The sequence below is a fragment of the Sapajus apella genome, unplaced genomic scaffold (assembly GCF_009761245.1).
Source record: "Sapajus apella isolate SASKATOON/1434 unplaced genomic scaffold, GSC_monkey_1.0 scaffold79, whole genome shotgun sequence".
NCBI lineage: Eukaryota > Metazoa > Chordata > Mammalia > Primates > Cebidae > Sapajus > Sapajus apella.
The window spans coordinates 248,616-276,318 of record NW_022437019.1 but is presented as its reverse complement, the minus strand read 5'-3'; the positions used below and the strand labels follow the sequence as shown (position 1 = coordinate 276,318).

The 27,703-nt window shown below is 44.1% G+C and overlaps 1 protein-coding gene and 1 long non-coding RNA gene across 2 annotated transcripts in view; one reads left to right on the top strand and one right to left on the bottom strand.

Annotated features, from left to right (window-relative positions):
• Positions 1-27,703, bottom strand: part of LCP2 (lymphocyte cytosolic protein 2) — a 51,972-nt gene that overhangs the window by 2,484 nt on the left and 21,785 nt on the right. The window contains 16 exon segments of the mRNA XM_032252676.1: positions 1,826-1,981; positions 3,536-3,613; positions 4,236-4,330; positions 8,302-8,351; positions 10,087-10,216; positions 10,924-10,936; positions 13,124-13,154; positions 14,553-14,660; positions 14,760-14,779; positions 14,885-14,910; positions 18,695-18,778; positions 18,942-19,005; positions 20,326-20,358; positions 20,360-20,424; positions 23,310-23,508; positions 27,025-27,062. Coding sequence (XP_032108567.1) covers positions 1,826-1,981; positions 3,536-3,613; positions 4,236-4,330; positions 8,302-8,351; positions 10,087-10,216; positions 10,924-10,936; positions 13,124-13,154; positions 14,553-14,660; positions 14,760-14,779; positions 14,885-14,910; positions 18,695-18,778; positions 18,942-19,005; positions 20,326-20,358; positions 20,360-20,424; positions 23,310-23,508; positions 27,025-27,062 — 1,190 coding nt within the window.
• LOC116533071 lies at positions 15-5,030 on the top strand. Its single transcript, XR_004261073.1, has 2 exons — positions 15-189; positions 4,952-5,030. It is a non-coding gene; the product is annotated as an uncharacterized LOC116533071 (long non-coding RNA).

Here is a 27,703-nt window from a genome sequence, read left to right as displayed (position 1 = left end):
TATCCTGCCTCTTCAAGTTATGAGGATTGTGGGAAAAGTGTGTAAAATGTGGCAAGTAGTTTAATGATTTCTGCCATAGAACTTTCAAAAAAATTCCTTACAGACATCCAGCAAACCATGGATAAAAGATAAAATAAGGGCTGGGCATGGTGACTCATGCCTGTAATCCCAGCACTTTGGTAGGCCAAGGTGGATGGATCACCTGAGGTCAGGAGTTCGAGACCAGACTGACCAACATGGGGAAACCCTGTCTCTAAAAAATACAAAAAAAAATTCAGCTGGGTGTGGTGGTGTGCACCTGTAATCCCAGCTGCTTGGGAGGCTGAGGCAGGAGAATTGCTTGAACCCAGGAGGTGGAGGTTGCGGTAAGCCAAGATGGCACCATTGTACTCCAGTCTGGGCGAGAAGAGGGAAACTCCATCTTGAAAAAGATAAAATGTATGTGTGTGTGTGTGTGTGTGTGTGTGTGTGTGTGTGTGTGTGATGTAATTTGAAATGCATATATTTTTAACTTCTTATGGCGGGGTCATTTAAATAGTCATGATTACAGTATCCTTGCCACAGGGTTGCTCTGTTTTTGGTTTTGGTTTTGGTTTCAGTTTCTGTATCTCTATTTCACCCCCAGTCATTAATATTAGGAGGTATAAGGACTCAGGAGGTCAGACACAGTTCACGGTGTCCAGAGGTAGGATCTGCAGCATAGCACAGGAGTTCCTTCGTGAACTCTCTGCTGTGTCCTCACTGCCACCTCCACACTCATAAGGGCTCAGCAGCCAAGTCTTTGCATCCATAGCCTGGATCACCCCAGCCTTGATTGCTAGAGAGGGAAAGGCCTAATTCAACTTTCTGGACATGGGTCACAACTCACATAGGAACCCTAATGGGATAATGCACTTCCTTTAAGACTAATCTGCTAGGTGCCTCCCTCCATGGCAGCTGCAATGAGTCCTCTGTACTTGTGTGTTTCCATGCTGGACCAAGATAAAGCTTGAAGGGCAAATACCTCTGCTTCTACAGGGTCTGTGCATCTCTATCCACTGCCAAATGGTCAAATGATTCAATGATTCAAATGATTCAAACATTTGACCATAAGCATGCATTATTCTCTACTCATTAACATTATCATAACAAAAGCATGTGAATCAGAAGTTATGGGAAAGCTGTTTCTCATTCTGGACATGTTTCATTGAGCTGGTCCTCCTTTTGGAACTTTGAACTTGGAGCATCTTTGGGGCATTACCTTCAGTTGTTAGTTTCCTTTGCAGAAAACCAGCCCTGAGGGTTTCTTTCTATCCGTTCTGATTACCACTCAAAAAGTGACTAGCATGAGAATCTAAACCTCAGCCTGAGAAGAATTTCTTTGGCAACCTGGTCATCTTCATGGGGCTAACCCTCCATTTTGTTAAGAAATGAGCCAAGTTATTGGAATAATCACCACAGCAAGTATTCTGATTTTTCCCCTTTTCCAGTGGTGTCAACTTAAAATGCAGCCTACATTAAAATTATGTCACAGAGGTGAATAATAGCAGGAAATTGCCTTTGACAACTCTAAATAGATTTTTTAAAGTTAATATACATTTTCCTGGTTTTAAAAGTTATACATGTGATTATTTGGAATAAAAGATATACAGGAAAGAATCCTATGGCAGAAGTAACCATTGTAAACATTTTGCTTTATTTCTCTTCCCATAAATGAAGGCCTTCACTAATGTGATTTAACTCTAAATTCGCCATACAGCCTGGAATCCCCAAGATCGCTCCATGAAAAGATGCAGAGAGGCATAAATGAAGATTTTGGGGAAATGTTGAAATTTGAAATCCTTACCTCTTTCCCTCGGAGTCCAGTTCCCAACAAGTAAACTTGACTTTCCTGCTGGTAACGGATCTGGATGTTGTAAACTTTATCTTTGTACAACACCATGAGGACATATGGATTGGTTATTGTTTTTTTAGAGCTGTCTCTAACCAGAAAAGTGCCATCCTGAAAGGATAAATTCCTGTTATTACGGGAGCAGGGAAAGTCAGTATTTTTGTTGCTTGTAACAGTAGTAGGCAAGCCTCTAGGGATCTGACAAATCTGTCAGTTGCAGTTTGCAGCTTCTTGACTGCAAAAGCTGTCATTCAACGAACATTCAGTTCTCCAAACAGCTACAGATTCCATGTGTCACGAGTTTTTTTGTTATCAAGAAAGGCAACAGAGATTGTATCAGAGAAATTTCCAAGTCAATCTCGTTAAAGTCTCTTGATAAAAAAAGGAATCTTTTGTTCAATAATAAATAATGGGTGCTTGAGTGAATAAAAGGCCAGGAGAAATAACAAACTTTATTGGTTAACTCAAGATATATCTTCCTACTATTCCTGTGAGTTAATTCCCTAACCTTTCTTTTCCACATCCAAAGTCAGAAAACACCCAAATGCCATGAAATTCACCATTTTTACAATCTTGTGGTCTCTAGGTAGTCTTTCCTTCATCAGACACTTGACCAAAATTGAATGCAAATGTTCCTCTTTTCTTATCTTTTTTCTGGTATTTGCTAAACTACTGTTTTGACTGTTCTGTACTTTAAATTTCCATTCAATAAATTATTGCTACATAATATTTAATACTACAAAAATCTAATATTAAAATAAAATTAATTAGTAAGGACTCCTTTAAACTACTCCCTTCTCCTCAAACCAAAACAGAATAGCTTTAAATAGCCATGAGTTGGCAGTACCGGCTTTCCTCTGTTCCTTTTATTCCAAGTTAATTGAGCCTGTCGGAACATTTCTGCTAAACAAACACACTTCTGGACCAGTGATACAGTCTTGGCTTCAAATCAGAATTACCTGGGAAGTTTTGAAGACTCCCAGAGCTGATACAGAACTCCAGAATAATTAGAATCTCCAGGTGAGACCCAGGAATCAGGATTTTTCAAGAGCCCTCCAGGTGATTTAAATGTGCAACTACTACTGAGAAATGCTGAAGAGTTTAAATGTGAAAGATGAAGGATCTTTGCTTTCCCATTTCTGATCAATAAATTTAAGGTAAAGTTTCAGGACTGGCTACGAGAAATATGTTTAACACCTTATGCTATTAAAAGACTAGCTAGAAATGTCTAGGACAAAAAGCAAAAAGTTGCTGCTGTCTCTTTAATATCGGTCCTGTCACATCGATGTGGATGGCACATCTGTGTTAAGAGGAAGCTAGAGCTGGTATGATGTTGAAGCTTTGGGGGAAAGAGAGTCTCCTTCTGACACCATATGATTCCCATGACAAGACAGACTCTTTTGTTAATAAAATCTCCTGAGATTCCGCCAACCAAATGACTGCCTTAACTTAGATTCTTCTGCCAGCTGAATGATTCCTGAGCCTAGGAATCCCTGCTATGGGTGCTGGTAGTTGTGAAGCTGACACTAAGGGTCTCCTAGATCTTACCGTTAGCAACAGCACCTAGAAGAATTCCTAGCCCCTAACTGGTACTCAGGACAAGTCCGTTCCCTTCTTCTGTCATGAATATTTATAACTATGTTAAAATAAACGATAGCACAATACCTGGTTTATCTTTCTAAGAGCAGCTTCTGCCTCTGGTCGGGTAATATAAGAAACGTACCACTCTTCATTTAATGAATTCTGAAAATGTAAATTTTTAGAAACTGAATAAATTTTACAGTTACATATGTAAGTGAAAAGAAAGGCCTCTGGGTAATCATTTCCATAAATCACCACCTCAATTCCAGGAGGTTGGAAACATTTGTTTTCTTAATTTGCATAGAGAGTCATTTAGTTGGGGCTAAACAGAAGATGTTTTGTGTGAACTGCTTTTCATCATGACACTGGTTACAAAAGTACCTGTGAACAAGTGTTCCTTACAGTACGGAACTTCTAATCAGAAAAGATACACATACAGTAATTTCTTCAGTTTAGCATAATAACCTGCTTGATTAAAAAAAAAACTGGGTGAACGAGCAGTTAAGTGACTAATCAAGGTCATAAAGTAGAAAACTTAAAAAGCAGGATTATTTTTCTCTCTATTTATGCAAAACACACGTTTGTCATTGCAGGAGTCTGAACAAACACCAAGGAAAAAGAACATATTGTTCACCTGGATCTTCTCCTTTAACTTTTTTTCCCAATAGATAAAATAAGTAAAGAAGAAGATAAAAGTCCAGAAAAACATTCAATGGGAGTTTCTGGTGATTCTTTCACCAGGGAAAAAGCAAACAAACAAAAATAAAAACGTATGCTCTCTTACCTCTTCTTCCTCAGGGGATGGGGGCCGAGGTTTATTTGGAAGTGGCAAGGGGAAGTTTCTGCCTTCGGCTCTGAGAGGTGGTCTGTTGCTAGGGCCTTGAAAAGTATAGAATTGTGAAAGTTAGTTTACTGTAACCTAACTTCAGTTTTACTGCTATCAAAACACATTTTCCCTCAAAAAATATCCTTGCGATTGTTCCAATAGTTAGCATTTTAAGAAACCAGGGCTTCAAAAATAATTTTCACCTGTTTGGAACCATGAAGGCTGCTCAGACATTATTCTGTAATCATGCCAGTAACACTTTGAGAAGAGAACCTCAATTTTGAGTGACTTTCTAGATGTGCATGTTACATAATATAAAGTGACTAGATCCCTTTATAAAAAATTCACAATTGTTTTAATGAATGTGAACATCAAAACGAATCTTCGAGAGACAAATCCTTCATAGATTCCTATCATATCAGCACAGGCAGAATGGATTCCCAACAGCTGATGTAGAGACAAGGCAGTCATGAAGATAATTATGTTCTTAATGTTTCCTCAAAAAGAAATGTAAGGGACCCAAGAGAAGATGAAATTACCTTGAGAATATTTTAGCTTTTAGGATCAAAGTTTGCTCCCTGCTGTTCTAACTAAATAGGTAGAACTGTTCAACTCACATAGAAGGCACTGGGCAGGTGGGGTGACTCACACCTGTAATCTCAGCCCTTTGGGAGGCCAAGGTGGCGAGATCAGCTGAGGTTGGGAATTGGGATCACCTGACCAACATGGTGAAATCCTGTCTCTACCAAAAATTCAAAATTAACTGGACATGGTGGCAAATGCCTGTAATCCCAGCTACTCGGGAGGCTGAGGCAGGAGAATCGCTTGTATCCGAAAGGTGGAGGTTGCAGTGAGCTGAGATCGCACCACTGCACTCCAGCCTGGGCAACAGAGTGAGACTCCGTCTCAAAAAATAATAATAATAGTGATAAAAAAAAGTCACTACAGATCAGGACACCTGATTTGTTTTTGTTGGGCACCTATAAACTATCCAGCACTTGTGCCTCCTCTTCTGTAAAGCCCTTTTTTCTCATTTATAGTTCCTTGAAACTTTAGGAGAATGTTTCTTAATCTCAGGAAAGGTTTAGTTGTGTTTATTGCAGTTGCCCAGGCTGTTTTCTATGTGCCAGGCTGTAGTTAAAAACAGAAAAATTCTGTGAGTTGAATGTTCTCTTAATGATTCATCCATCATTCATTCACGTATTTATTCAGCACCACTTTATTTATTCACCAAATATTTATTCAGCACAACTCTGTCCAGATCTTGAGTAAGGTACTGTGTGTACATTTTTTTTTTTTAAATCCTCACAGCAACACTACAAGGTAGGTATTGTCTTCATTTTGCATATGGGGAAATACAGGCTCAGAGGCTAAGCAAATCATATGTTATCAGTGGCAAACCCAAGACTTAAATCTGTGGTTACCAAATGTTACTGTGCATGAGTCAGAATCGCTGGGGGACTTTTGAGCACCTAGGGCCGGGAAATCTGCAGGTTAGCAAATACCTCCACTGGTTCTAGAACCAGGGATTGTCACTACGTCTACCTTGTCATACCACTGAGGAGAGGAGAGTCACCTGGAAGGGCTAGAGTCTCCTGAGCCACATCACCAGGATTATTTAAGATGTTCCTTCCCTGTTGCTAAGTAAGTCTCCTGAGCCACATACCAGGATTATTTAAGATGATCCTTCCTTGTTTCTGAACAAGCTGGCCCTGAGCTGCCAGTGCCTTCCTTACCCAAATTCCCAATGCCTAGGCAGACCTTCCCCACCCCCATTTTTTTGCAGTCCAACACTTGCACTTTTACAATGCTTGTTGAATGAATGAAACCTAAAAATACAGGAGAGTAACAGAACCAAGGCCCATATTGCATGGCTGTTCTACAGTTGAGGAATGATTCTCTTTCTGCCTCTGCACCTGCAGGCCAGCATCACAGAGTCATAATTCACAACAGAGCAGCACATACACACTTTTTTATTGTAGTCACCTACCATCCTTAATATCTAGACTCTCAGGGAAGTCGTGATAGAGTTTTGGACAATGCTCAACATGACCTTTACCCTTCTGATGTTGGAGCAACCAACCAGTGGAGAAGACTGAGGACCAGGTGTCCTGGCAGTCTTAGGGGAAAAGAGGTCAATTTGGATTAAGCTAGTGTTCCAAAAATCATGAACTATTTGCATTAATAAGCCCCATCATGGACTCATAAAGCAGGAGATCTGTGGAACTTGCTTTGAAAATCTTGCTATGATGTGTCTGGAACTCAGATGGCTACAGAGGCAAGGAGGTAACACAAATGAGTGTTTGCAAAACATAGTGAGTTCTGGGGATTGTGAAAAATTAGGAGTTGGATGGGAAACTGTGAAAACCATGTGGTGAATGTGGACACCATAACCTCAAATGCTTAGAAGACGTTGAAAACTTAGTGTGTGCCCCTGGTGTCAGCAGTTGGATCTCACCCATCTAAAGGAATGATGCATTCAACTGAATACCCTAGATGTGCTATTTGAAAAAATGTTTATTCTCAGGCTACAATGCAAATGTATTAATATAGTTTTCTACTTAACACACACTGGCATTTCTGCACACGGAACGTGACTGCAAAAAAAGTGGCTTTTTTGTTGTTCTTTACAGCATTTTTAAAAAATTTAAGTCAACATTTAAAAATGGAATAATTTCACTTTTCTTGAGAAAACGATTGGAAAATCTGGCAATGCTAAAGCAGTTTCCTGGAATGGTAAAGATCTACTTACTAGAGTTGGGTAACTTTCCACAGCCATTTGATGCTCAGTCACTCAACAAGCTTTTTATTTATTTATTTATTTTGAGATGGAATCTCACTCTGTCACCCAGGCTAGAGTGCAGTGGCGCAATCTTGGCTTACTGCAATCTCCACCTCCTGGGTTCAAGTGATTCTCCTGCCTAGCCTGCTGAGTAGCTGGGATTAAAGGCGTGTGCCACCATGCCCAGCTAAGTTTTTTTGTGTTTTTAGTAGACTCGGGGTTTCACCATGTTGGTCAGGCTGGTCTCGAACTCCTGACCTCCTGATCTGACTGCCTCAGCCTCCCAAAGTGCTGGGATTACAGGCATGAGCCACAATGTCCAGCCTCAACCAGCATTTTAAAGTGCCTACCAAATGCCTGTTACTTGCAAGTCTTTAAGGATAAAAAACAAATCAGTCCTGCCCTGAGGCCTTTCAAAGTGGTCCATGAACCAGGATTAACAGCACCACATGGAACATGTTAGAAATTCAGGAACTAAGGTCTCACCCCAGACCTCCTGAATTAGAATCTGCATGTTAACACATTTTCCAGGTGATTTGTACCCTCGTTCAATTTGCAGAACGCTCTAAGTACACACTTATCATGGACACGGTATTATTAAAAATATGGGCCCCTGACTTCATTCCAGACTTACTGAATCAAAATCTTTGATTCTGTAAGAGATTCAGTTCTTAGTCTGTATTTTACACGTGCTTCCCAACTCACAACAATGGACAGATTGATCATGGAAATATACAACTGCAGAGAAAGCCAAGCACGATTCTGAGGTCTATAAGGAAACAGCAGCAGGAGGAATAGCTCTGCCTGGGAAGATTGGGGATGAGAGCTGGCTTCCTGATGAAGTGTGTATAGGTGTGTCCGTGTGTGTATGTGTGTATGCATATGCATGTATGTGCATGTACTGTGCATGTGTATACGTGTGTGTACGTGTATATGTGTATGCATGTGTGTGCATGTACTGTGCATGTGTATATGTGTATGTACGTGTATATGTGTATGCATGTGTGTGCATGTATATGTGCGTGTGTGTGTGTGTGTGTGTGTGTGTGTTGTGTTTTAGGTACTATCCTATCATTCCTACAGCCCTTGGCACACTGCAGACACTGAATTAAATGTTGAATGAGGAAATCAGATTCTTTTAGGAAACAGCAAAACCCTTGTCAAAATCTTTTGGGACAGGTTAGGGATCCAGTCATAACGGCATGATGGCTAAAGCGGGTCACAAAAGCCCAGAGTACAAACCTTGAGAGAAGTATGGCGGCAGGGACGCACTCTGTGGAAAACTGCTGTTACTGAGGAGACAGAGAAAGATCGAGATTTTAGTTGGATTGGGGTGATGGGGCCAGACAGGGGAGCTGGGTTAGGGAAGCCAGACTGCAAATGCCTCTTGATTTGGTATCACTTCCCCTGCTGCCCGCTAATCCATGGGGGCTGGTCACAGGGAGGGAACTTCCCTACATCCCACAGTGGACCGTGCCAAAGTCTAACAAGCTTTATAAAGCAGAACAACAACAGCATTCAACTGTATAGAGGGCACTTAAAAGTTACTTTAAAAATTGGCTGCAACTTGAGCACTTTGAGTTTGGAGAATACAGAAGTCCTCTGAGAAGAGGAAAGTATATTAATGGGCATGTGTTTTTGTGAGCAGTGAATCCCCAGGGCTTAAGGTCTGCAAGGAGACAGCAGGCCAGGTGAGAAGCGAGGAAGTGCTCGGTGGGCTCTGCAGCAGAAGGTAACAGCATTTGCAGGGCTGGGGTGGGGAGGCGGGCCCGGGCGGGGGGTGGGGGGCCCTGAAATGCTTTCTGTTCTCTCCACACTGAGCAGCAATTCCCACACCCATCAGTCCAAACCATCAGAAAGTCTGCTCCGCACAGCAACCTTATGCTAGTGGGATTGTGTGCGAAGGAAGGATGGGGTTGGGGCTTAGCGTGGTGGAAAGTGGCAGGAGAGTCAGCAGACAGAGCAGCAGAAGCCAGCAGGAAGAGTGAAAAGAGCAGCAGAAACTCAGGGCCAGAGGGTGCCAGGGCAGAGGAAACATTGTGAGCATCCTGCTAGGAGTTGGTGGGGTTGGATGAATCTTGTGGGTGGTTGAGTTTTCTACAGTATTAGGGGAGGGTCTTGGGCTTCTCTGCTTGAATATTAAGGGAGAAGGTGAGCCTGCATGGCTGGAGGACTTGGGGGACACCACAGGCTGCCCGTGGACTTGCTTGGGGACAATGACTGGCCTTTCTCCTGTTCATGCCTCTGCCCCGGACAGCCTCATACCAGTCCTGAGAAACACAGCTGCTACTGAGAAAACAGATGTGCTAGGACAGAGACCAGTGAATTCTCAGCATCTGCCAAGCACAAGGCGCATTTTCTCAGTCTTCCCAACCAAGATGCAGATGAACTTCAAGTATTTAAACTAACCTGGGTTTCTTAAATATGGTTGCTTGTTTGAACTCATAAAGTGAAAATATTCTTCATTTTCTTTTTTTTTTTGAGACAGTCTTGCTCAGGCGCCAGGCTGGAATGCAGTGGCACGATCTCGGCTCACTGCAACCTCCGCCTCCTGGGTTCAAGCAATTCTGCCTCAGCCTCCCCAGTAGCTGGGACTACAGGTGAGTGCCACTATGACCAGCTGATTTTTGTATGTTTTTAGTAGAGACGGGGTTTCACCATGTTGGCCAGGATGGTCTCAATCTCTTGACCTTGTGATCCGCCCGCCTCGGCCTCCCAAAGTGCTGGGATTACAGGCGTGAGCCACCGCGCCTGGCCCATATTCTTCGTTTTCTACCAAAAGGCCCATTCTACCTAGAGGGATCAAGGAGGAAGTCAATTCCTCACCCCTCTCACCTCAAGCAGAGACTCAGTGGACAGTGGTGGATTAACACATTGTTCTAAATGCTCAGCTTGATTTTATGTCTTAAGACCCAAAATGTTCAGACCCTACTCATTTCCTTCTTCCTCAACACACCCGGCATTACTTCAGTACTGGATAGACCTAGACATTATATTAAGCTAGAATTTCATGACAGAGCCACGAACCTTTCTGAGAACGCTCCAGACATGTGAGAGGATGGGAGAGAGTGCTTAGGGCTCGGCTTAGTAGATCTCGAAGGGAAAGTGTTGGAGCTCATAGGAAGTAGTGCTGGTTGGGGCAAAGGCCTCTGATGCACTGTGCAGAAGTAGAAAACAATGAATGAAATTGTCAGGCCCCGTCGTCACTAAGGAACATTCCATAGCTGGCCCCCTCCCCGCCCAGCTGGAAACAGCTATCATAAAGAAGACACAAAAATCCAACACATCAGACAGAATTAGGAAGTGGTAAAGTGGAATCTTGTGCCCAGGGTGTTTCTACATGACTTAACTACCATAGAATCTACTTACAAAATGGTGCAGATCTAGATAATACCCTAAAAAAAACACTTATTTTGTTTTTCATTTTTTGAAATGTTAACTTGGCAGAAAATTGTCGGCTGGAAACCTTATACATTTCAGAAATTATTTATAAGTCTTGTTTTATGAAAGTCAAAGTTTTATGCTATCTCATTCATTGGCAGTTACTGATTCTTTACCCATGTGTGTTGGAAGACATAAACGTGGGAAATTTTTCTATCAAACCATGCACCCAATTTTACCATTTGTGATCTGATTAAGTAATCTACACTGTTACACATGAATTTAGTATTCTTTGGTAATCCAACCAAGTAATTCCATTTTATTATAGTTATGCAGCATGCCAATTGATATGTCTATTTAATAGTAATTTAAGAGTTATAATTGATTCTATGGGGTTCCTGTACTAAACAATTCCATTTGAATCCCTGAGCAGGAAAATGAAAGAATGAGTTATAAGCTGTAAAAATGTGTTTCTGAACATACCATCATCTTCATTCTGGAAAGGGGAAGAAAAAAGAAGTCATTAAGCTATCATCAAAATACAATTCTTAAAAGAAAAACTGCATTTCCCAGTCAAATAAGAGTCTGTTTCTTTCTTTGGCAGTTATGCATCCTCAAAATCAATATACTGTAGAGAATAATAGAACTCCCTAGTGGTTTATGATTTCTTAATGCAAAATCATCTAAGGGCATTCCAGTCCAAGACTCTCCTCACATACTTAGCAAGAGATAGATTCTGAGGTGTCTAAAAGGGCTCAAAGATATAATAATATCGACAATATCTACAATGTGTCCAAAAGATTCACACACAAGATTTTATTCAGTTCCCTCGGTGACCCTTCAAGAACTTAACAGCCTCGTTTTACAAAAGCATGATGCTGAGGAAAGATTCTTAGCTTGCCAGGAGTTGCAGAGATGGATTCAACCCCAGATACGTCTGACCGAAGCTCAGCCTTCTTTTTGGCTCTCTTTTTCAATGGCCACTCTTGTTAAGAGCAATAAGACCTTATTTATATGGCGGCTTACAAGGTTCATCTACAACCCTCAACATTTTTATCTTCAGAGCAAACTTGTTAGACAAGGGAAGGGCTATTTTCTCTTCTGCTCAGATAAGAAATGAGCTTCAAAGAGACAAAATGATTTTGCCACCAACTGGTAAGGACCAATTTGAACTTGTTTAGTTGGGCCAGATCTGTAGTGATGAAATAGCATCTTTCTCAGAGTGTTGTTATAAGGATTAAATTAGATACTACTTGTGCCTGGCTTATGTTAGGTGCTCTTTAATAAAAGTTTGCCATCATTAATCCTACTGCACACTGAGATAAGGCAAAAAAGACCACAGTCAAAATCATTCATCCCACTAGCCAACTGGGAGTCCCAGCAAAGAGCTGCATAAATAAACACACATGGGCTCACAAACCCCCAGCGACAAAATCATTCTTCAACACTATTGCAACCATGTAACCTCTGGTTCCAGAAAATACAACTCCCAGATTCTCATGAGCACAAGTCAATCCTTCCAGAGACCCGGAACCTGGCATGTGATATTACTGTGCCTGTCCAGCCTTACCTTCACCTTGTCCCTATCTCTGCAGCCAAGTTGTTCGTCTCACTGTCCCGGTAGCCTCCATGGCCACTGGCATCCCCATGCTCAGAATACTGAGGGGAATGCCCCTGGGCTTTCTTTAAGAATGACTCTATCCTGTGTCTTCCCTATCATTCAATGACCAGCATAAATCTCACCTCCTCTAGGAAGTCACCATTGGCTCCTTGGCCCACACGGGACACTTACTTCCCTCAGCCCCACAGAGCATCCCATGATTGCATGCTGTCTGGCACGTGGGGTTGTGGGTGCACCTGCCTCCATAAGATCTCAGCACTTTATTGGAACAAGCACAGCATCTAGCACAGAGTTCAGAAATAGCAGGGGTTTGTGGGCTAAGCCCTTGAAGGAGAGCAGGGGTCTGATGGCCATCAGAGGGCTTCTGGTATAGAGAAACTCAGACAGATCTGGGTTCAGATCTTGGCTATTTATAAGCATGCAATTTGCAAAGAGTATCTTATTCCTTCTAAGCCTCAATTTCCTCTTCATAAAAAAGATGATTCCTTATAGGCTCTTTATATTCATATTAAAGAGAGTAATATCCAACTCTCCTGGTTTTCCTGGGATGGAGGGAGTTCTTGGGACACGGGACTTTCCATTGCTAAAACTGGGAGCATCCCGCACAAACAGGGACAGTGGTCATCGTTAAGTAGCGTGGCAAAGTGCACATGGTAAGCATTCAAGAAATGCTCTTTCTCCTTTTTTCAGGTTGTGGAAGTATTGAAAAGGAAAACAGTAGCTTAGGATATGTAGGCATGGCCCAAACTTCTGGGCATCCCTTACTTCATCCTCTTCCTCTCCCTGCACCCTCTGCTAATTACCAGCCCCTGGTAATGGGGCTGCAATTAACTCAGCCACCCTGGGAGCTCTTAGAGGGACACAGCTAAACAACACAGCATGGTGGGCTCCAGGCAGTGACCAAGGCCCAAAGACAAAGGCATCAGCCCTCCAGAGTTCCCTGGGTGCAAGCCCTGCTCCAGGTGCTGGACCAAGGCCAAGGTGGGTGGACGCCCAACCTCCTCAGAGCCTATGCTGCTTTTCCCTGTGTCAGGCACTTACAAAATGAAATTTTATACTTACATTCTCTCTTCGGTCTGGTCCCCATCCATGCCTGAAATGAATTAGGGCAAAGAAAAAGAACTGAGCATAACGAGTTTCAAAGAGCCAGCCTCAGATATAGTTTGCTTCATTGAATAATGAGAAATCGAACCCACTGAGCCCAGGGAAGATTGGAAGCAACAAACCCCTGCACAGCAGGGAGAAGGGCTGGAAGGGAGATTTAGTTACTCAATGTTCTGTCATCATTGCACGCTGAGCTAGGCAAACCTTTATTCTGTGTAGCTAATGCAGCAAATAATTATAAATATATATACATGGTTTAGTCAGCAAACTAACTCTTTAGTAGTTATTACATTTTACTGAGCTGTTGTTTCTCCCAAGAAATGAAAACATTTTAGGTAATCTTCTCTGCTGTTATTTTAAAACAGCCCTCTCGGAGCGCACCCTGGTGTAAAGAGAAGACAATTAGAAAACATTGCTGCTTTGGGACTGTTCCAAAGGGGGCGTGGTACGCTTTGACCAGATGAATGAGCTTGTCAAGCAGGTCTGGGCACAGCTGCCTTAGAGATGCGTCAGGCATCTGCCCTGCCTGGGCCGGATCATGTTCTCTTTGGGGAGGGGAAGAGCAGGACAGTTTGTTGAGCACCTCCTCTGTGTCTGATGCTTCACACATCATCATCTCATCCTGTGTTCATTTAAAATGGTGGAATTTTGTTCCTTATGAGTTTGTTGCACTAATTTTAACTTTTAAAAACATGATACTAAAATGTTTTCAAACTCCATGACTGAGGTTTTTTGGCACACTTTAGTTCTGGCCCTAATTTACTCCTCAAAACAGCCAAGCAAGGGTGATAGTTATGACCCCTGATTCACAAATGAGACGGAAGCCTTGGTTATATCCTCTGTACGTAGCAGGGTTGGCCTTGACCCCAGGTACGTGTGCGCCATTTGGTAAATAGGCTGAAAACTACTTTATAGCAAAGTTAAAAATACTAAGGCAGAGCTCAGTATTCTGCAATTATAAAATGTGGTTAAGCAGTAAGAAAGACACTTGCTGTGACCTAAAAATCTTCCCTAATCATTTCCTCTCTGCTACCTGCATTCTAAAATAAAATGGTAAGTACAGTTCCTATGAACTGTGAAGGCTTTGCTATAACGAGGTAGGAAAACTCAATAAAATATTTGACTGGCATCTCCACAAACAGTAGTCATCCCATACCCTTGATTAGATGCTGCCCTATTCATTTCTCAGTAGAGTCAATTTCCTTCAAAGAGACCCTGATCCTTGACAGCCAACCTTGAAGCCTGAACATCCCTCAAGCCACAGCAAGAAAAGGCCCGCCCTGCCCAGGCGCTCCGAGGAGCCTCGGTTCCCACTGCAGAGTCCGCACTGGACAGGCTGTCTGTTGGCCACTCTGAATGACAAGCCCAAGCAATAGCAGACAGTTACTTTGGCACAGGTGGCTTCTTCCCTGGCAAGGGGCTGCTTCTTTCATGTCTTTCCGTGGTTGGTGGTAAAGGAGGCTTTTGCATCTTGGGTAAATGCTCCCCGAGAGGCCTGTGGAGTTCAGGAAAAGGATGTGTGAGAAACAAACTTTGCGGAGGCAGAGTTCTACAGAGTGTCCCGGGTACCCTCACGTGGATGCAACAGTCTCACCTTCCCGCCGGAATCGAGGGCTGCAAGACAGGAGGGAAGACAGATGAGTGTCCAAGCACTTTTCAAAGAATGAGGACGAGATGCGAAATAAACGAACAAAACCAAAAAACAAGGGAACAGCTTACCTTGTCAGAAAATGGTGGTTTCTTTCCTGTAAATGACAGACATCAGACAGACCATGAATTCAGAACCTCGTAAGCATGAAGTTTAAAAACACAGTTTGATGAAAACATGAATCTGAACCCTTTTGGCAGCTGATGGAGTTTAAGCATTAAAGCATTAAAAACTTCAGACGAGGAAGGGTCCCTAACAGAGCACCAAATTTTATAAGCTCAGAGAAATTGAACGGCTTTAATTAAATTTCATTTAATTTTAAGTTCACACAGCTTTGTGTACATACAGGTAGTATTGTGGATTCTGTGCTATTTTTGTTTAATTAAAAAAAGACCTAAAAAGAAAAATCAACATTTTCTTTTATATAACTGATGATCAAAAGGATTAATATTTTCTTGGGATTTTATACCTTTTTAATTGGCCAAAATATTTCTTCTGCAGCCTAAGTTTCATTTTTATATCGGAAACAAGCCCACTTGCCACAGAGGTTAATTTTTCTCCAATTCTGTGAAACAGTTGATATTAAATGAAGCACTCCATTTAGTTTCTGAAAAAACTTTTAACTTGGGGAGAGCATTTCAGGAGATTCTCCTGGCTCCTGAAGAAAGGCCAGGTGTACTTGATAATTCTACATCACGAAGCTCTTCAAAGCAATTTAATTTGTATTCTATCTAAAGTCCCCTAGAATAAACATGCCCTTTGTTTTCAATGTGATCGAAGTATTACTAGCAGAATTCAACCAGGTCTAGAAGCCAATCCTATACGACCATGAACAAGTTATTTAAGGTTTTTGAGTCCCAATGATATCCTCTCTCTAAAATGAAGATTATAGGTGAAAACCCTATAGGTGTGCCTCAAGAATGAGGCAACAATTTGTATGCAGGATCAACACGTGATTGTGAAAGTTGATCATACAAATTGGGATTTTTATCACATCCAAGGAAAACAAAGTTGAGAAGCCAGAGGGAAAAGCGCTCAGGACACATAACATTGCTCCAGAAAAGTGATTCTATGGGAGTTTAGCTGCTGAAACCACCTGCTGTAACCTAAAACCAGTTTTATGTCGTAGTTGCTACAGTAATCTGCTGCAATTCGAAGATCCAGCTTTCCCTCTGCCACCACTCACCAATCGAAACTTGCCAGCCCCCCAGAACCAATGAACTTTCTCAAAGAGTGATATGTAACATTTCTCTCTCTTTTTTTTTTTTTTTTTGAGACAGAGTTTCACCCTTGTTACCCAGGCTGGAGTGCAATGGCGCGATCTCGGCTCACGGCAACCTCCGCCTCCTGGGTTCAGGCAATTCTCCTGCCTCAGCCTCCTGAGTAGCTGGGATTACAGGCACACGCCACCATGCCCAGCTAATTTTTTGTAGTTTTTTTAGTAGAGACGGGGTTTCACCATGTTGACCAGGATGGTCTCGATCTCTTGACCTCGTGATCCACCCGCCTCGGCCTCCCAAAGTGCTGGGATTACAGGCTTGAGCCACCGCGCCCGGCCAACATTTCTCTTTTTTATAAAACCTCCAACCTCCTTTTGGTTCTTCAGACGTACTGAGGACCCTGAAGACCAATTGCTCCAAATTGCAATTCTTTCTTCCTAAATAAAAGAAACTTAGAGATATGCCTCTACGTTTTTATTTTGACATTGATACGGTCCATGCGGGCTGACAATTGTTAGTTAACTCGCCCTTCTTTCCCTTTCTTCCACACCCAGGCATAGTTAACCCCCTATGGTGAATAGTGATATTATCTGCCTGGAGTTGTATTTTCACAACATGATTTATTCTTTAAGGACCAAGTACATCAGGCCCATGAGAATAATATTGTTTCATTGTGAAGAGCTTACTGGCACTGAGTGCAGTGACTCGTGCTTGTAGGGAGGCCAAGCCAGGAGAATCACTTGAGGCCAGGAGTTCAAGATCAGCCTGGTGAACACAGGGTAACCCCCGTCTCTACAGAATATTTAAAAATTAGCCAGGCATGGTGGCATGCACCTGTAATCCCAGCCACTCGGGAGGCTGGAGAAGGAGGATGACCTGACCCCAGGAGTTTGAGGCTGTAATGAGCTATGATGGTGCCACTGCACTCCAGCCTGGGTCACAGAGTAAGGCCCTGACTCAAAAAGAAAAGAGAAAAAAGACAATGAGCTTGCTGCTGGTAGTGGGGAGAGTTTTGATGGTATAAAAGATGTTTGTAGAACTTTGGTTTGGGGCAGAACCTCTACTTTAGAGGGGCACCCAGGAAACTTAGATTTATATTCTTTGGCCTGAATAAGTATTTTAAAGTTTGCCAATATTTGCATATTCTCCAAACATGCTAAAAGTCTCATGTGGAGTGTAAACATTTTAAGAAGACATTAATCCTTCCAAAACATCGCAGAAAAGGGAGTAATTCAAGGGTAAGACAGAAATTTTCAGAAAACTGTGTCTTTTAAAAATGTTTTTAAATATGGAAAAAAAGAATCTTTTAAAAGAATAACTTTTGTGTCAGGAGGTGATTGTGAAGGATTTGATGTCAGTGTTCCACTTTTCTGATGTCTTGGCTCATGAGAGTGAGCAGGGTTGGAATCTGAAGTCAAATCCATCTTCATTTCCACGTAATTATACATCTCTCTATAGCAGACAATTCCAAACCAAAAGAGCCAGCACAGTTTTGCATGACTCAGCAGAGCTGCGATGCAGCTCGGGGAAAGAGCAGCAAGCAGCAGCCTCAAATCCAAGAACTGAAAGTCATTTTCCTGACAGACAAAAAAGGATTGAGGCCACAGAAGGCTAAATGCCTTGCTCGGAGCATAGCCAGGAAAGGGATGGGGGGCAGCTGGGATGGGCTCCTTATCCGTTCAGTTGCTGAGTTCCTTCCTCAGATTCACCTAATTCACAGCAAGTTAAAACCAAGGGTCCTCAACTGCAGCATGATATGGTGGAAAAGAGCACTCATTTAGAAGTCAGAAAGATGAGGATTCAAAGTCTGCACCTACTTACTCAAATTTAGGCAAACTATTCAACTTCTCTGAGCTTTAATTTTATTATCTGAGAAGTGAGGATATAAATGCCCCTCCTTTGCAGAGTTAGTCTGAGAATTAGAGATACTGTAGTTATATTTGTGGTAGGTAGGGCACTTGCCCAATAGTAGTTGCTCACTAAATGGTAGGAAGTTTTAGAATTGAATTGAAAATAGCTCCATGTGAAGTGAAGATAAGTGCAATCCAAGAATATTCTGTGTAAACTGTAGAGGAAAAGGACTGTGGTATACCTAATGTTTGGTCAATTGCACACCCAAAACAAAACAACCCCAACATTTGAATAGCACCTTAGGGATTAATAAAGTATTTTCTATATACAGAACACCCACCTTACAAATTAGGAGATTAAGCCCTGAAAAAGTAACATCCCTGTGGTCCATGAGCTACTAAGTAGGAGGCAAGGGAGCAGACAGCAGCTCCCCTAGCCCCTTGTCATAATTCATGTCCTCTCTCTGTACCCCAAAGCTTCTTGGCTGAAGGACAATGGGATTTGTGTACACAGATCACACACATCACATAGAGAAGCAGCACAGCCCCCAGGAGCTGCAAGCAGGAGCTTTCTAATGAGGCTGATCTGGGTTTAGGTCTCTACTCCCATCACTTGGTAGGTGTATGATCTTGGGAAGTTACCGCTTTGTGTCTCAGTTTCCTCATCGGTAAAGTGAGGATGATTCGAATAGTCTCCACTTCCTAGTATTGTGGCCATAGTTAAATGAGATTGTGCATGTGACATGCATGCACAAAGCACTTTATAAAAGCTTATCTTTATTACTATGCATTAAATGTGAATCATACCCACCTAGTGTGAAGGGTTCTCTGTCAAACGGAGCTAAAGAACGATCTAGGGGAGGTTTCGTGCTTCTGTCTATTGAAGGAGCAGGGACTGGAAGGGGAAAAAGGCTGATATCAATGAAAAGAAGAAAGCAAAGTACAATTAAAAAAAAAAAAAAAGAAAAGAAAAGAAGAAGGCAGTTGGCTGGGGGTGGGGTGGGGCTAGGTGAGGGCCTGGTGGGAACAGGGCAAGAGAGAGCAGCCCTCATACTTACGCTTTGCTGTTTTGTGGTTTCTGCTTCTGGACTCTTCATGGTTGGTCTGGGGTGGGGGCAGTGGCTGCATAAAGATCCAAACATTAAGAAGCATTGCCAATACATCAGCAAGACGCGGCACTCTCAAAACCGATCCGGATCTGCTCACTTTTCCTCATCTTCCTGTTCTGCCTACAGACATCCATGTCCATTTCTTACCTGAACTACTGCAGCAGCCTCCTATCTGAGCCCCCTGTTCTATCCTCTGCCATGGACGCTCTTTTCTGCATGGCAGTGGAGTGAGCATGTCACTTTACTGCTAAGACTGCCTATAACATTAGGAACAAAATCAAAACCCACTAATGTCCTACATGGCCCTCCCTGAGCTGGCCCATGCCTCCCCTCTCAACTCTTTCCTATCATCCCCTCTCAGTACTCACGGGGTCCCCACCATAGCATCATCCTGCAGTTCTTGGAAAATCTTAAGGTCATGCCCTCTTTGGCGTCTCTACACTTGTTTACCTCTGCCTAGAATGTTCTTCTCCCAGCTTTTGCCACGACCTGCTCATTCTGTCCCAGCTCCTTGTCACCTCCCCATCCACTGTCATGTTACCTGGTTTTCTGTCTCCCCAACCACATGTAACTACTCAAATGATCTTTCAGACATCTGTTTACCATCTGATGACCTGTCTCCCCCTAACCCTAGCTGAGCTTTAGGAAAGCAGGGACCTTATTTAACTTGTTCACACTTTATTCCCAGTGTCTAGATCTCTGCTTGGCACACAGTAGCTGCTCAGTCAATATCTGCTGATTGAATGAGTGACTTCTGCATCTCAATAGTGGAGATGAAGGTCTTCAAATTTCAAAAGCAATGTTCACTTGTAGATAGACTTGTAAAGAGAACACATTCATAGCTATCAATTCCTTAGTCTGAGCTTCTCAGGGTCACTCTGGGAACTTATCAGATTCACAAGAGCTGGGCTATATGCTCGAAGAAAGAGAAAACGGGGTTTGCCACCCCTGTCTCCTCGGGTCCGAAGGCAGCTGTCCCTGGAATTGCAGGTGTCGGCCAGAAGGTGGCGCAAGTCTTTTTGCAGGAGAGAGGAAGGCGCAGTACCCAACACCAGCAGGTGCTACGGACTTTATTTGTTCTCTTAGGGTTTATTTTACAGTTTTCACTTCTCTCAAATAGTGGAAAGTAAATAAAATCCCCCAGTATTTTACCCCAAAAAAGAAACAGTTGTGAGTGCCTGGGTATGCATTTTCCCAGCCGAGGGAAAAGATTATAATCTTTTCTTACTAGATTAGAATGAGGTAAAGATGTTTATAGTTCCATTTTTCTCTCTGGGGGAGGAAAGAACTGCAGTGGACACCAAGTACTATAAAAGAACGGGAGGAGGCCTACCGAGGGATTCCGGCCCGGTGGGGGGGGGGGGAGGGGCGCCCATCGGTCTTTGGGGGGGCACAGGAGGCTGCTGGGGGGCTTTCCCAGAGAGGGGCCGGTCTGTGGAAACACAGGTTATTAAAGTGAAAGGCGAGTGTTGGTCAAGGTCAGGGATCTGCAGGAACAGATGTAGCTCAGGGCACTGGGGGGTGCATGATCCTCAAACCCCAGAACCATCAGTACCAGCAGGAACCCCAGCCACGGCAAGACCCAGCCTGGATCTCACCTACCCCGCCTGGCCCGTTTTTCTGTCCCAGTTGGTGTTACTCTTGTTCTACACAGGCTCAGCTTCCTTTGCACTTCACAGGAACAGGTATTAATCAGAGATTTTACCAATCAAGAAAGGCCTCTTTGTAAATAGCTCAGCCAGAACTGGAAGGGAGCATTTTCAGACAGTTTTGTAAAGAAGTAAACATACACGGCCGGGCGCGGTGGCTCACGCCTGTAATCCCAGCACTTTGGGAGGCCGAGGCGGGTGGATCACAAGGTCAAGAGATCGAGACCATCCTGGTCAACATGGTGAAACCCCATCTCTACTAAAAATACAAAAAATTAGATGGGCATGGTGGCACATGCCTGTAATCCCAGCTACTCAGGAGGCTGAGGCAGGAGAATTGCCTGAACCCAGGAGGCGGAGGCTGCAGTGAGCCGAGATCGCATCATTGCACTCCAGCCTGGGTAACAAGAGCGAAACTCCGTCTCAAAAAAAAAAAAAAAAAAGTGAACATACACATATAGCTCTGCATGCAGACACACAAATATACACATGTGCACACATGCACGCACACACACACATGCATATGTATGCACACACCTGCACACACAGAGACGCATGTGCACACAGACACACACACATGCAAAAAATCTCACAGGCACACCCAGGTCCCTATGTAGGGTGAAGTCAGCTCTCTCTGCCCATGCGGATCTTGTTCTGGCTGCCCTTCCTTGCCCTCTCCAATGCCCTGGGCTGTCTCCTCCTTAACATTTCCTCCTTTTGTTCATCTCTTCCCATAAAGGGAAGAGCTGGTCACCAACTTCTGTTACCAGACCACAGACTCTTAAGTGGTAGCTAGATTTGCCTTGAACAGAAACACACATTATCTGAACAGAAACTCATATTATCCAGATCGCCAAGGAAGTGTCCCTAGGCCAGACTGACAGGCTGGCAATTTCCTACCCCTTTGACAGGGAAAGGCCAGGACAAGACCATCAGGCAAGAGAGGTGAGCGGGTAGGGTCTCCTTATGCTTTGTGCCCCCGGTGCCTCTCTCGCCTCACCCTAGTCCCGGGCTTGGAGAGGCGTGGCTCTTCCACAGGGAAGAGGGTAGGACAAGACCCAGCCTGACCTAATCTCATCCCACTCCACCAGCAATGACTATCTCTCAGCTTCTCTAATAGGGCGTGCTCCTTTGAGCCTCAGGCCCTTTGCACGGCCATTTCTACTGCTTCAGATTTCTTCCCTTACCACATCCATTTCCACTTGGTCAATTTGCATTCATCCTTTAATCTCAGTTTAATATCACAAGTTAAAGATCACACCCTCAGCCAAACGCCCCAGCCTCATCTCCTGCACTTGTCTTCCCGCCTCTGTGTCACAGTTTCACTAAGTAATCTCGTGGCTCATTTGTTAGAGGCTGCCTCACCTACTGGACTGTCAGTTCCTTGGCGAAGACTGTCTTGCTCACTCTGTAACTTAATGACTGGCACACACAAGGCGCTCAACAACTGGCTTATTCATTGCTTCTCCGGACCTCCACTTCTCTATATATGAAGCAGACTTGATCACGGTTGTCCTTATTACACAGGTGATTAAAAACCACCACGACACATTGAGACAGCGTTTCGTGAAAGGGCTTTAAAATGGAAATGGGTTATACCGCATAAAAGATTAAATGGTATTCATTTTCTGTGGTACTGATCTTCAATTTTCAGCTTACTCCCTGAAAGTATATGATACAAGTATATATTTGTTTATTTTCTGTCAAGGTCACTATTAGAATGTAAACCCCAGAAGGCAGGGGCTGTGTCGTCTTTCCTGATCATTTCTCAGCACTTAGAATGGGGCCTGGGCTTCCAGCAGATCAACAGTGTTTGTTGAATGAGTGAATGGAGAGGTAAGTGGGCTAAAAGGACAGAGAGACAATAAAAATCATAAACACTGTCTCATTTTTAAAAAATTACAGTCAAACCCTACTCAGTATCTTCACGCTTATTCTAACACATTAATACCGTGTAACTATGATTTGATCAAAAGATAGGGAATAACAGGAAAGTACTCTTGGAGTACCTGAGTAACCACAGAATGAGTTGAAACTGCCAAAGAGCCTTAGGTGGGGTAGTTCAATGCTGATACCAGCCACCACGGCAGGAGCTGGTTGCAGTACTAGTAGTCCTCACAGCAAGCCTATGTGATCTGTACGCTACTATCCTATCTCACAGATGAGGAAATTGAGACCCAGAGAGGTACAGTTACTTGTACAGAGCCACATAGCTGTTAAGAAGCCGAGCAGGGGCCGGGCGCAGTGGCTCACGCCTATAATCCCAGCACTTTGGGAGGCCGAGGTGGGTGGATCACGAGGTTAAGAGATCGAGACCATCCTGGTCAACATGGTAAAACTCTGTCTCTACTAAAAATACAAAAATTAGCTGGGTGTGGTGGCATGCGCCTGTAGTCCCAGCTACTCGGGAGGCTGAGGCAGGAGAATCGCTTGAATCCAGGAGGCAGAGGTTGCGGTGAACCGAGATCGCGCCATTGCACTCCAGCCTGGGTAACAAGAGAGAAACTCCGACTCAAAAAAAAAAAAAGAAAAAAAAAAAATGCCGAGCAGGTGTCTGCACCCAGAGCTTTCTGCTACATGGGCAAGCTGGGCCGTCGGCCTTCTGTGCAGCAGTGGGGAGCTTGGCTTTGGGATGCTGGGGCCAGAGAATTTGGAAGCGGGCCCTTACCGATGTACATGGAGTTGGAGTTGGGGAAAGGCTTGGCAGGCAGGATGGAGCTCTGCAGAGCTTCCTCATCATTGGAGGGTGGTGGCTCATAATCCGCATCATCTTCCACGGGTGCCTCTTCCTCCTCATTGGGAGACTCATAGTCACCGTCATCCTCTCCGTCCTGGTCATCATTGGGACTCTCATAGTCATCTTCTTCCTGCCAACACAGTGACAGGGACCGTGCAGTTTGTAGAGGCTCTGTGGCCCGCGATGTGCCTGTGCCTACTCTCTCCCTGCCAAGCCTCACAACAGCATAACCCCGGGCCAGGCAGCCTGAAGATGATTACTCCTATCTTACAGATGAGGAAACTGAGGTCAGGGAGCACCGTATCACAGGGGCAGCAAGTCATGGACTTGAGACCTTGTTGAAGGTCTTCGGACCACCTTTTTATACAACATCTTTTTGCACAATAGAGAAAAAGAGAAGAAATGAGGAGGATGTTGGAAGAGAGGGTACAGGAATAGGCTCTGCCTTGAGTAAACACATTTTTTACTCCCAGCATCACCAAGAGAAAGGCTAATGGCCTGGAGCATTTGTGATGATACTAATTGATTACCATTTCTTAGCGTGCCCGTGCTCAAAAAATGTCCTCTCATTATAACCTAGAGCAGTGTTGAAGGCCTAGCTAATGAGGAAAACAGATCAACAAAGCCTGTTAAGTGGAAGGCAGATTAGGCTGTGTCTAGGAGGGGACGGTCAGAGGCTGTGCTATTCTTTTTGCTGAGAGTTGAGTGTATCAACATATCCATTATTCACGAAATCTGACACTGAGTTTGAAGCTGCTTTCTTGGAAAAGACTCTAAATTTTAAATTTGTAACTATATTTTATTTTTGCTCCTTCCTGAGTCTCAGGGAAAGTAAGCTCTAAGTGCTGGGTGCTTGCCTTTGAGGCAGTCCGTGAAAGTGCAGGAGCATTGGAATGACTTCCCAGCAGAGGTGGCGTCAGCAGCGGCAGTGATGAGCACTCACCGTGGTCACGCCAATGTCCAGGCGTAAGTCAGTGAGCCCAGAGCTCAACACTCAAGGGCAGTGTGGGAAAAAGCAATGGGAAGTGGCCGCTTTTTTGAGGAAAGGGATGTTCCAATGTCCCAGAAATCCTGACAGCTTTGGGTGGCCTCAGACAGACTGTCTTTAAGCTGCTCAGTTGAAAGATTCCTGTGTTTGTTTTTGACTTGAGGAATATTAAAAACATCAACAATAGAGGAGCATAATGAGCACAGGGTGGCTTCCCAACTGCAAAAAAGACTTTGTCCTGCCCTGTCAGTGTTCTTTTTTTTTTAGAGACGGAGTCTCGCACTCTTGCCCAGTCTGTTGTGCAGTGGCGTGATCTCGGCTCACTGCAATCTCCGCCTCCTGGGTTCAAGCAATTCTCCTGCCTTAGCCTCCCTAGCAGGTGAGACTAGAGGTGTGCACCACCACGCCCAGCTAATTTTTTTGTATTTTTAGTAGAGACAGGGTTTCACCATGTTGGCCAGGATGGTCTCCATCTCGACCTCGCGATCTACCCGCCTTGGCCTCCCAAAGTGCTAGGATTACAGGCCTGAGCCACAGTGCCCGGCCTCAGTCAGTGTTCTCACAACTTAGGAGCAGGTGGGCAGAGCCCTGGAGACATGCCGCTTCAGATCAAGAGCCTCAGCATGGAGGTCTGCAGGCACGTGGCCTCCCTCCAGCCCCTGCTGACCCTTCCCTCGCCCTGTCCGGCCCAGGCCAGTCATTCCCGACTTAACACCAGCCCTTTACCCCATCAACCTCTCTCAAATGACAGACTTTTCCTCTCTGCTTCTAGAACAATTATTTTCTCCCAATCATTTGGCTCCTAAATTTGTATGCATGGTGTTGCTGCTAATTATACTCTGCCATATGTGTGTTAAAGTAAATTAAAGTGGGGACCAGGCCTGACGAATCCCTGAGCAGGCAAAACCAGTTGGGTCTCCTCAGTGACCTAAACCTTACTTGATTTGCAAGCATAAGCAAAAGTTAACTTGGGCTATTTCTCGTAAATGGCTATATTAAAGAAAAACAGAACTTAAGCTCAACCAATCAGAAGTAGCCAACAAACTTATAATTATATAACTAGGAGCTTTCCAGCAAGATAGGCTAAATGAGATTGGTTATAACTGTAACCCATCAAATGTTTTTTGGAATGTGGATTAAGTATTACATCCACATTCACTTTATAAACGCTTAGCCCTCATGCTTCTTCAGCGAAGCCTCCGTCTGGTTTGGTGCTGCCTCATTCGTGAATGTTTGTTTGCTTAAATAAATGCCTTAAAAAAAAAAATTGCATTGTGCCTCAGTTTACCTTTTTAAAATGGGGTATCCATACTGTAAAATGCCCATGATTGGATTCTTTATCTCCACCCATTTCCCTGTTTGCCCTTGCAAAGAGCTGGGCACATAATGTAGCTGCCAAGTTCTATAGCCACTAGTGAACGGAAGCCCTCAGTTCACAGAGAGGCTGGAAGACTAGCCTCAGGCATAGCACGAGAGGCTGCATGGCAAGGATTTGGCCTCTGTGAGTAAGCAGAAACATTTCAGTGGAAACTCTGGGCTATTTTCCCTTTGTACCAAAGAAATTTGTCAAATTTCTTCATTTTCAGATAGAAAGAATAAACTTAGCTAAAACTTTTTTTTTTTTCCAAATTAAATGCTTTCTTTTACCAGAATCCCAATAGGACAAAGGACATTTTGTTTTTTCTTTGTTCCTTTTTTTTTTTCTTTTTTTTTTTTTTAGAGACGGGATTTCACCATGTTGGCCAGGATGGTCTTCTTGATCTCCTGACCTCATGATCCGCCGACCTCGGCCTTCCAAAGTGCTGGGATTACAGGCATGAGCCACCTAGCCTGGCCTTTTATTTTTGCTTTCTAAAGGCACTAGAGGCAACCTTTTACCAGAAGTACCATGTGACTGAAGGTCTGGTTACCTGGGTCCTAGGTCTGCCTCTAACTAGCTTTGTGGTCTACACAAGTCACATTCTGCTCTCCTATGGGCTCAGTTGCCTCATCTGTAAAATGAATAGATTGGGCTAAAGTTCGTAATGGAGTTCTCTGCCTGAGACTGCTTGGTTGCAGTGGGTGCAGGGGCTGTGCATATAGATTTCTGGGGAGGGGTTGTACAATCCACCGGACTCTCAGAAGGGGCACTGTGACCTTTCAATGTAAAATCCAACTGGATCGCGCCCTCCTCGAGGTCTTTTCAGGGCTAACAGTAGGTTTTGAAGTTATTTTCCCTCCATGCCACCGATGGGGACTTAAGTCCATGTGAAAAGCTGCTTGAGAATAGATTTCTAGGAGTGGCCGTTTCTGGAGATAGGGGTTGTGGGTGGGGGGTGGTAACAGCGGGTAAAGTGCAGTAAGCAAAGTACAGCCCAGGGCCACATGCCGCCCACCCTCTGCGTATGGGCACAAAGCGAAGCCCATTTGTTTGCTCATTGCTTGTGGCTGCTTTTGTACTCCAGTGGCAGAGCTGAGCTGCAGAGACAGAGGCTGCATGGCTCCCAAAATCGAAGCCATTTCCTGTCTGGCCCTATGCAGAACACCTTTTCTGAGCCCCAGGTGGGTGTGCTGGCATCATGTTAGAGCCCGCTCCACTTGGCTCCACGCTGGGTCCTTATCACAAAGCCACCCTGGACACAGCTGTAAAGGTGTGAGAACAGCCCACACCATACTCACAAAGGACGACCAGCCCCCATTGTCTTCTTCGTGGCTTTCTGTGGAAGGAAATGACACTACCATCAGCACTGAAGAAAGCTGCCACTTGAAGGAAAGTCAAAGCCGCTTCCCCATCTGATGCCTTTCCCTATCCCAGGCCTCCATCTACCTTCCACACCCTTGGGGGTTTAGCCACTTACTATCAGCTCCAGAGACCCTGCCCAAGGAGTTCATTCTACCGAAGAACCAGGGGAGTGGCAATGGTTCTCAACCTTTCACATGCGTAATAGTGACTTAGGAGTGCTTTAAGATGTGTAGATACCTGGGGGCCTATCCCTACAGCTTTGGATTCAGCAGGAAGGACCAGGGCCCAGGAATCTGCATTGCAAACACTATGTGCAGTTGAACAGTTGAAACGCTGCTTTAAAGACTCAGATGCAGGGGCACTAGCTCAGTTCAGGTGCCCAGTCAGAGTTGGGGTCCCTCTGTTTTCCTCTACAGATCTCCCAGAGCTCTTCAATGTGTCCCTGAAGATGGTCCCAGCAGAACAGGGGCCATAAGCCAGGTACCCGCAGAGCGACATCTCCTCCCCTCCATCTAGACCCAAACCCTTTTCTGGGTAAGAACTGGCTGACAGACAAGTCAGTAAGGTCGCCTGAATGAACCCAAAGAGCCCCCAAAACCAGAAAGACAAGAGAAC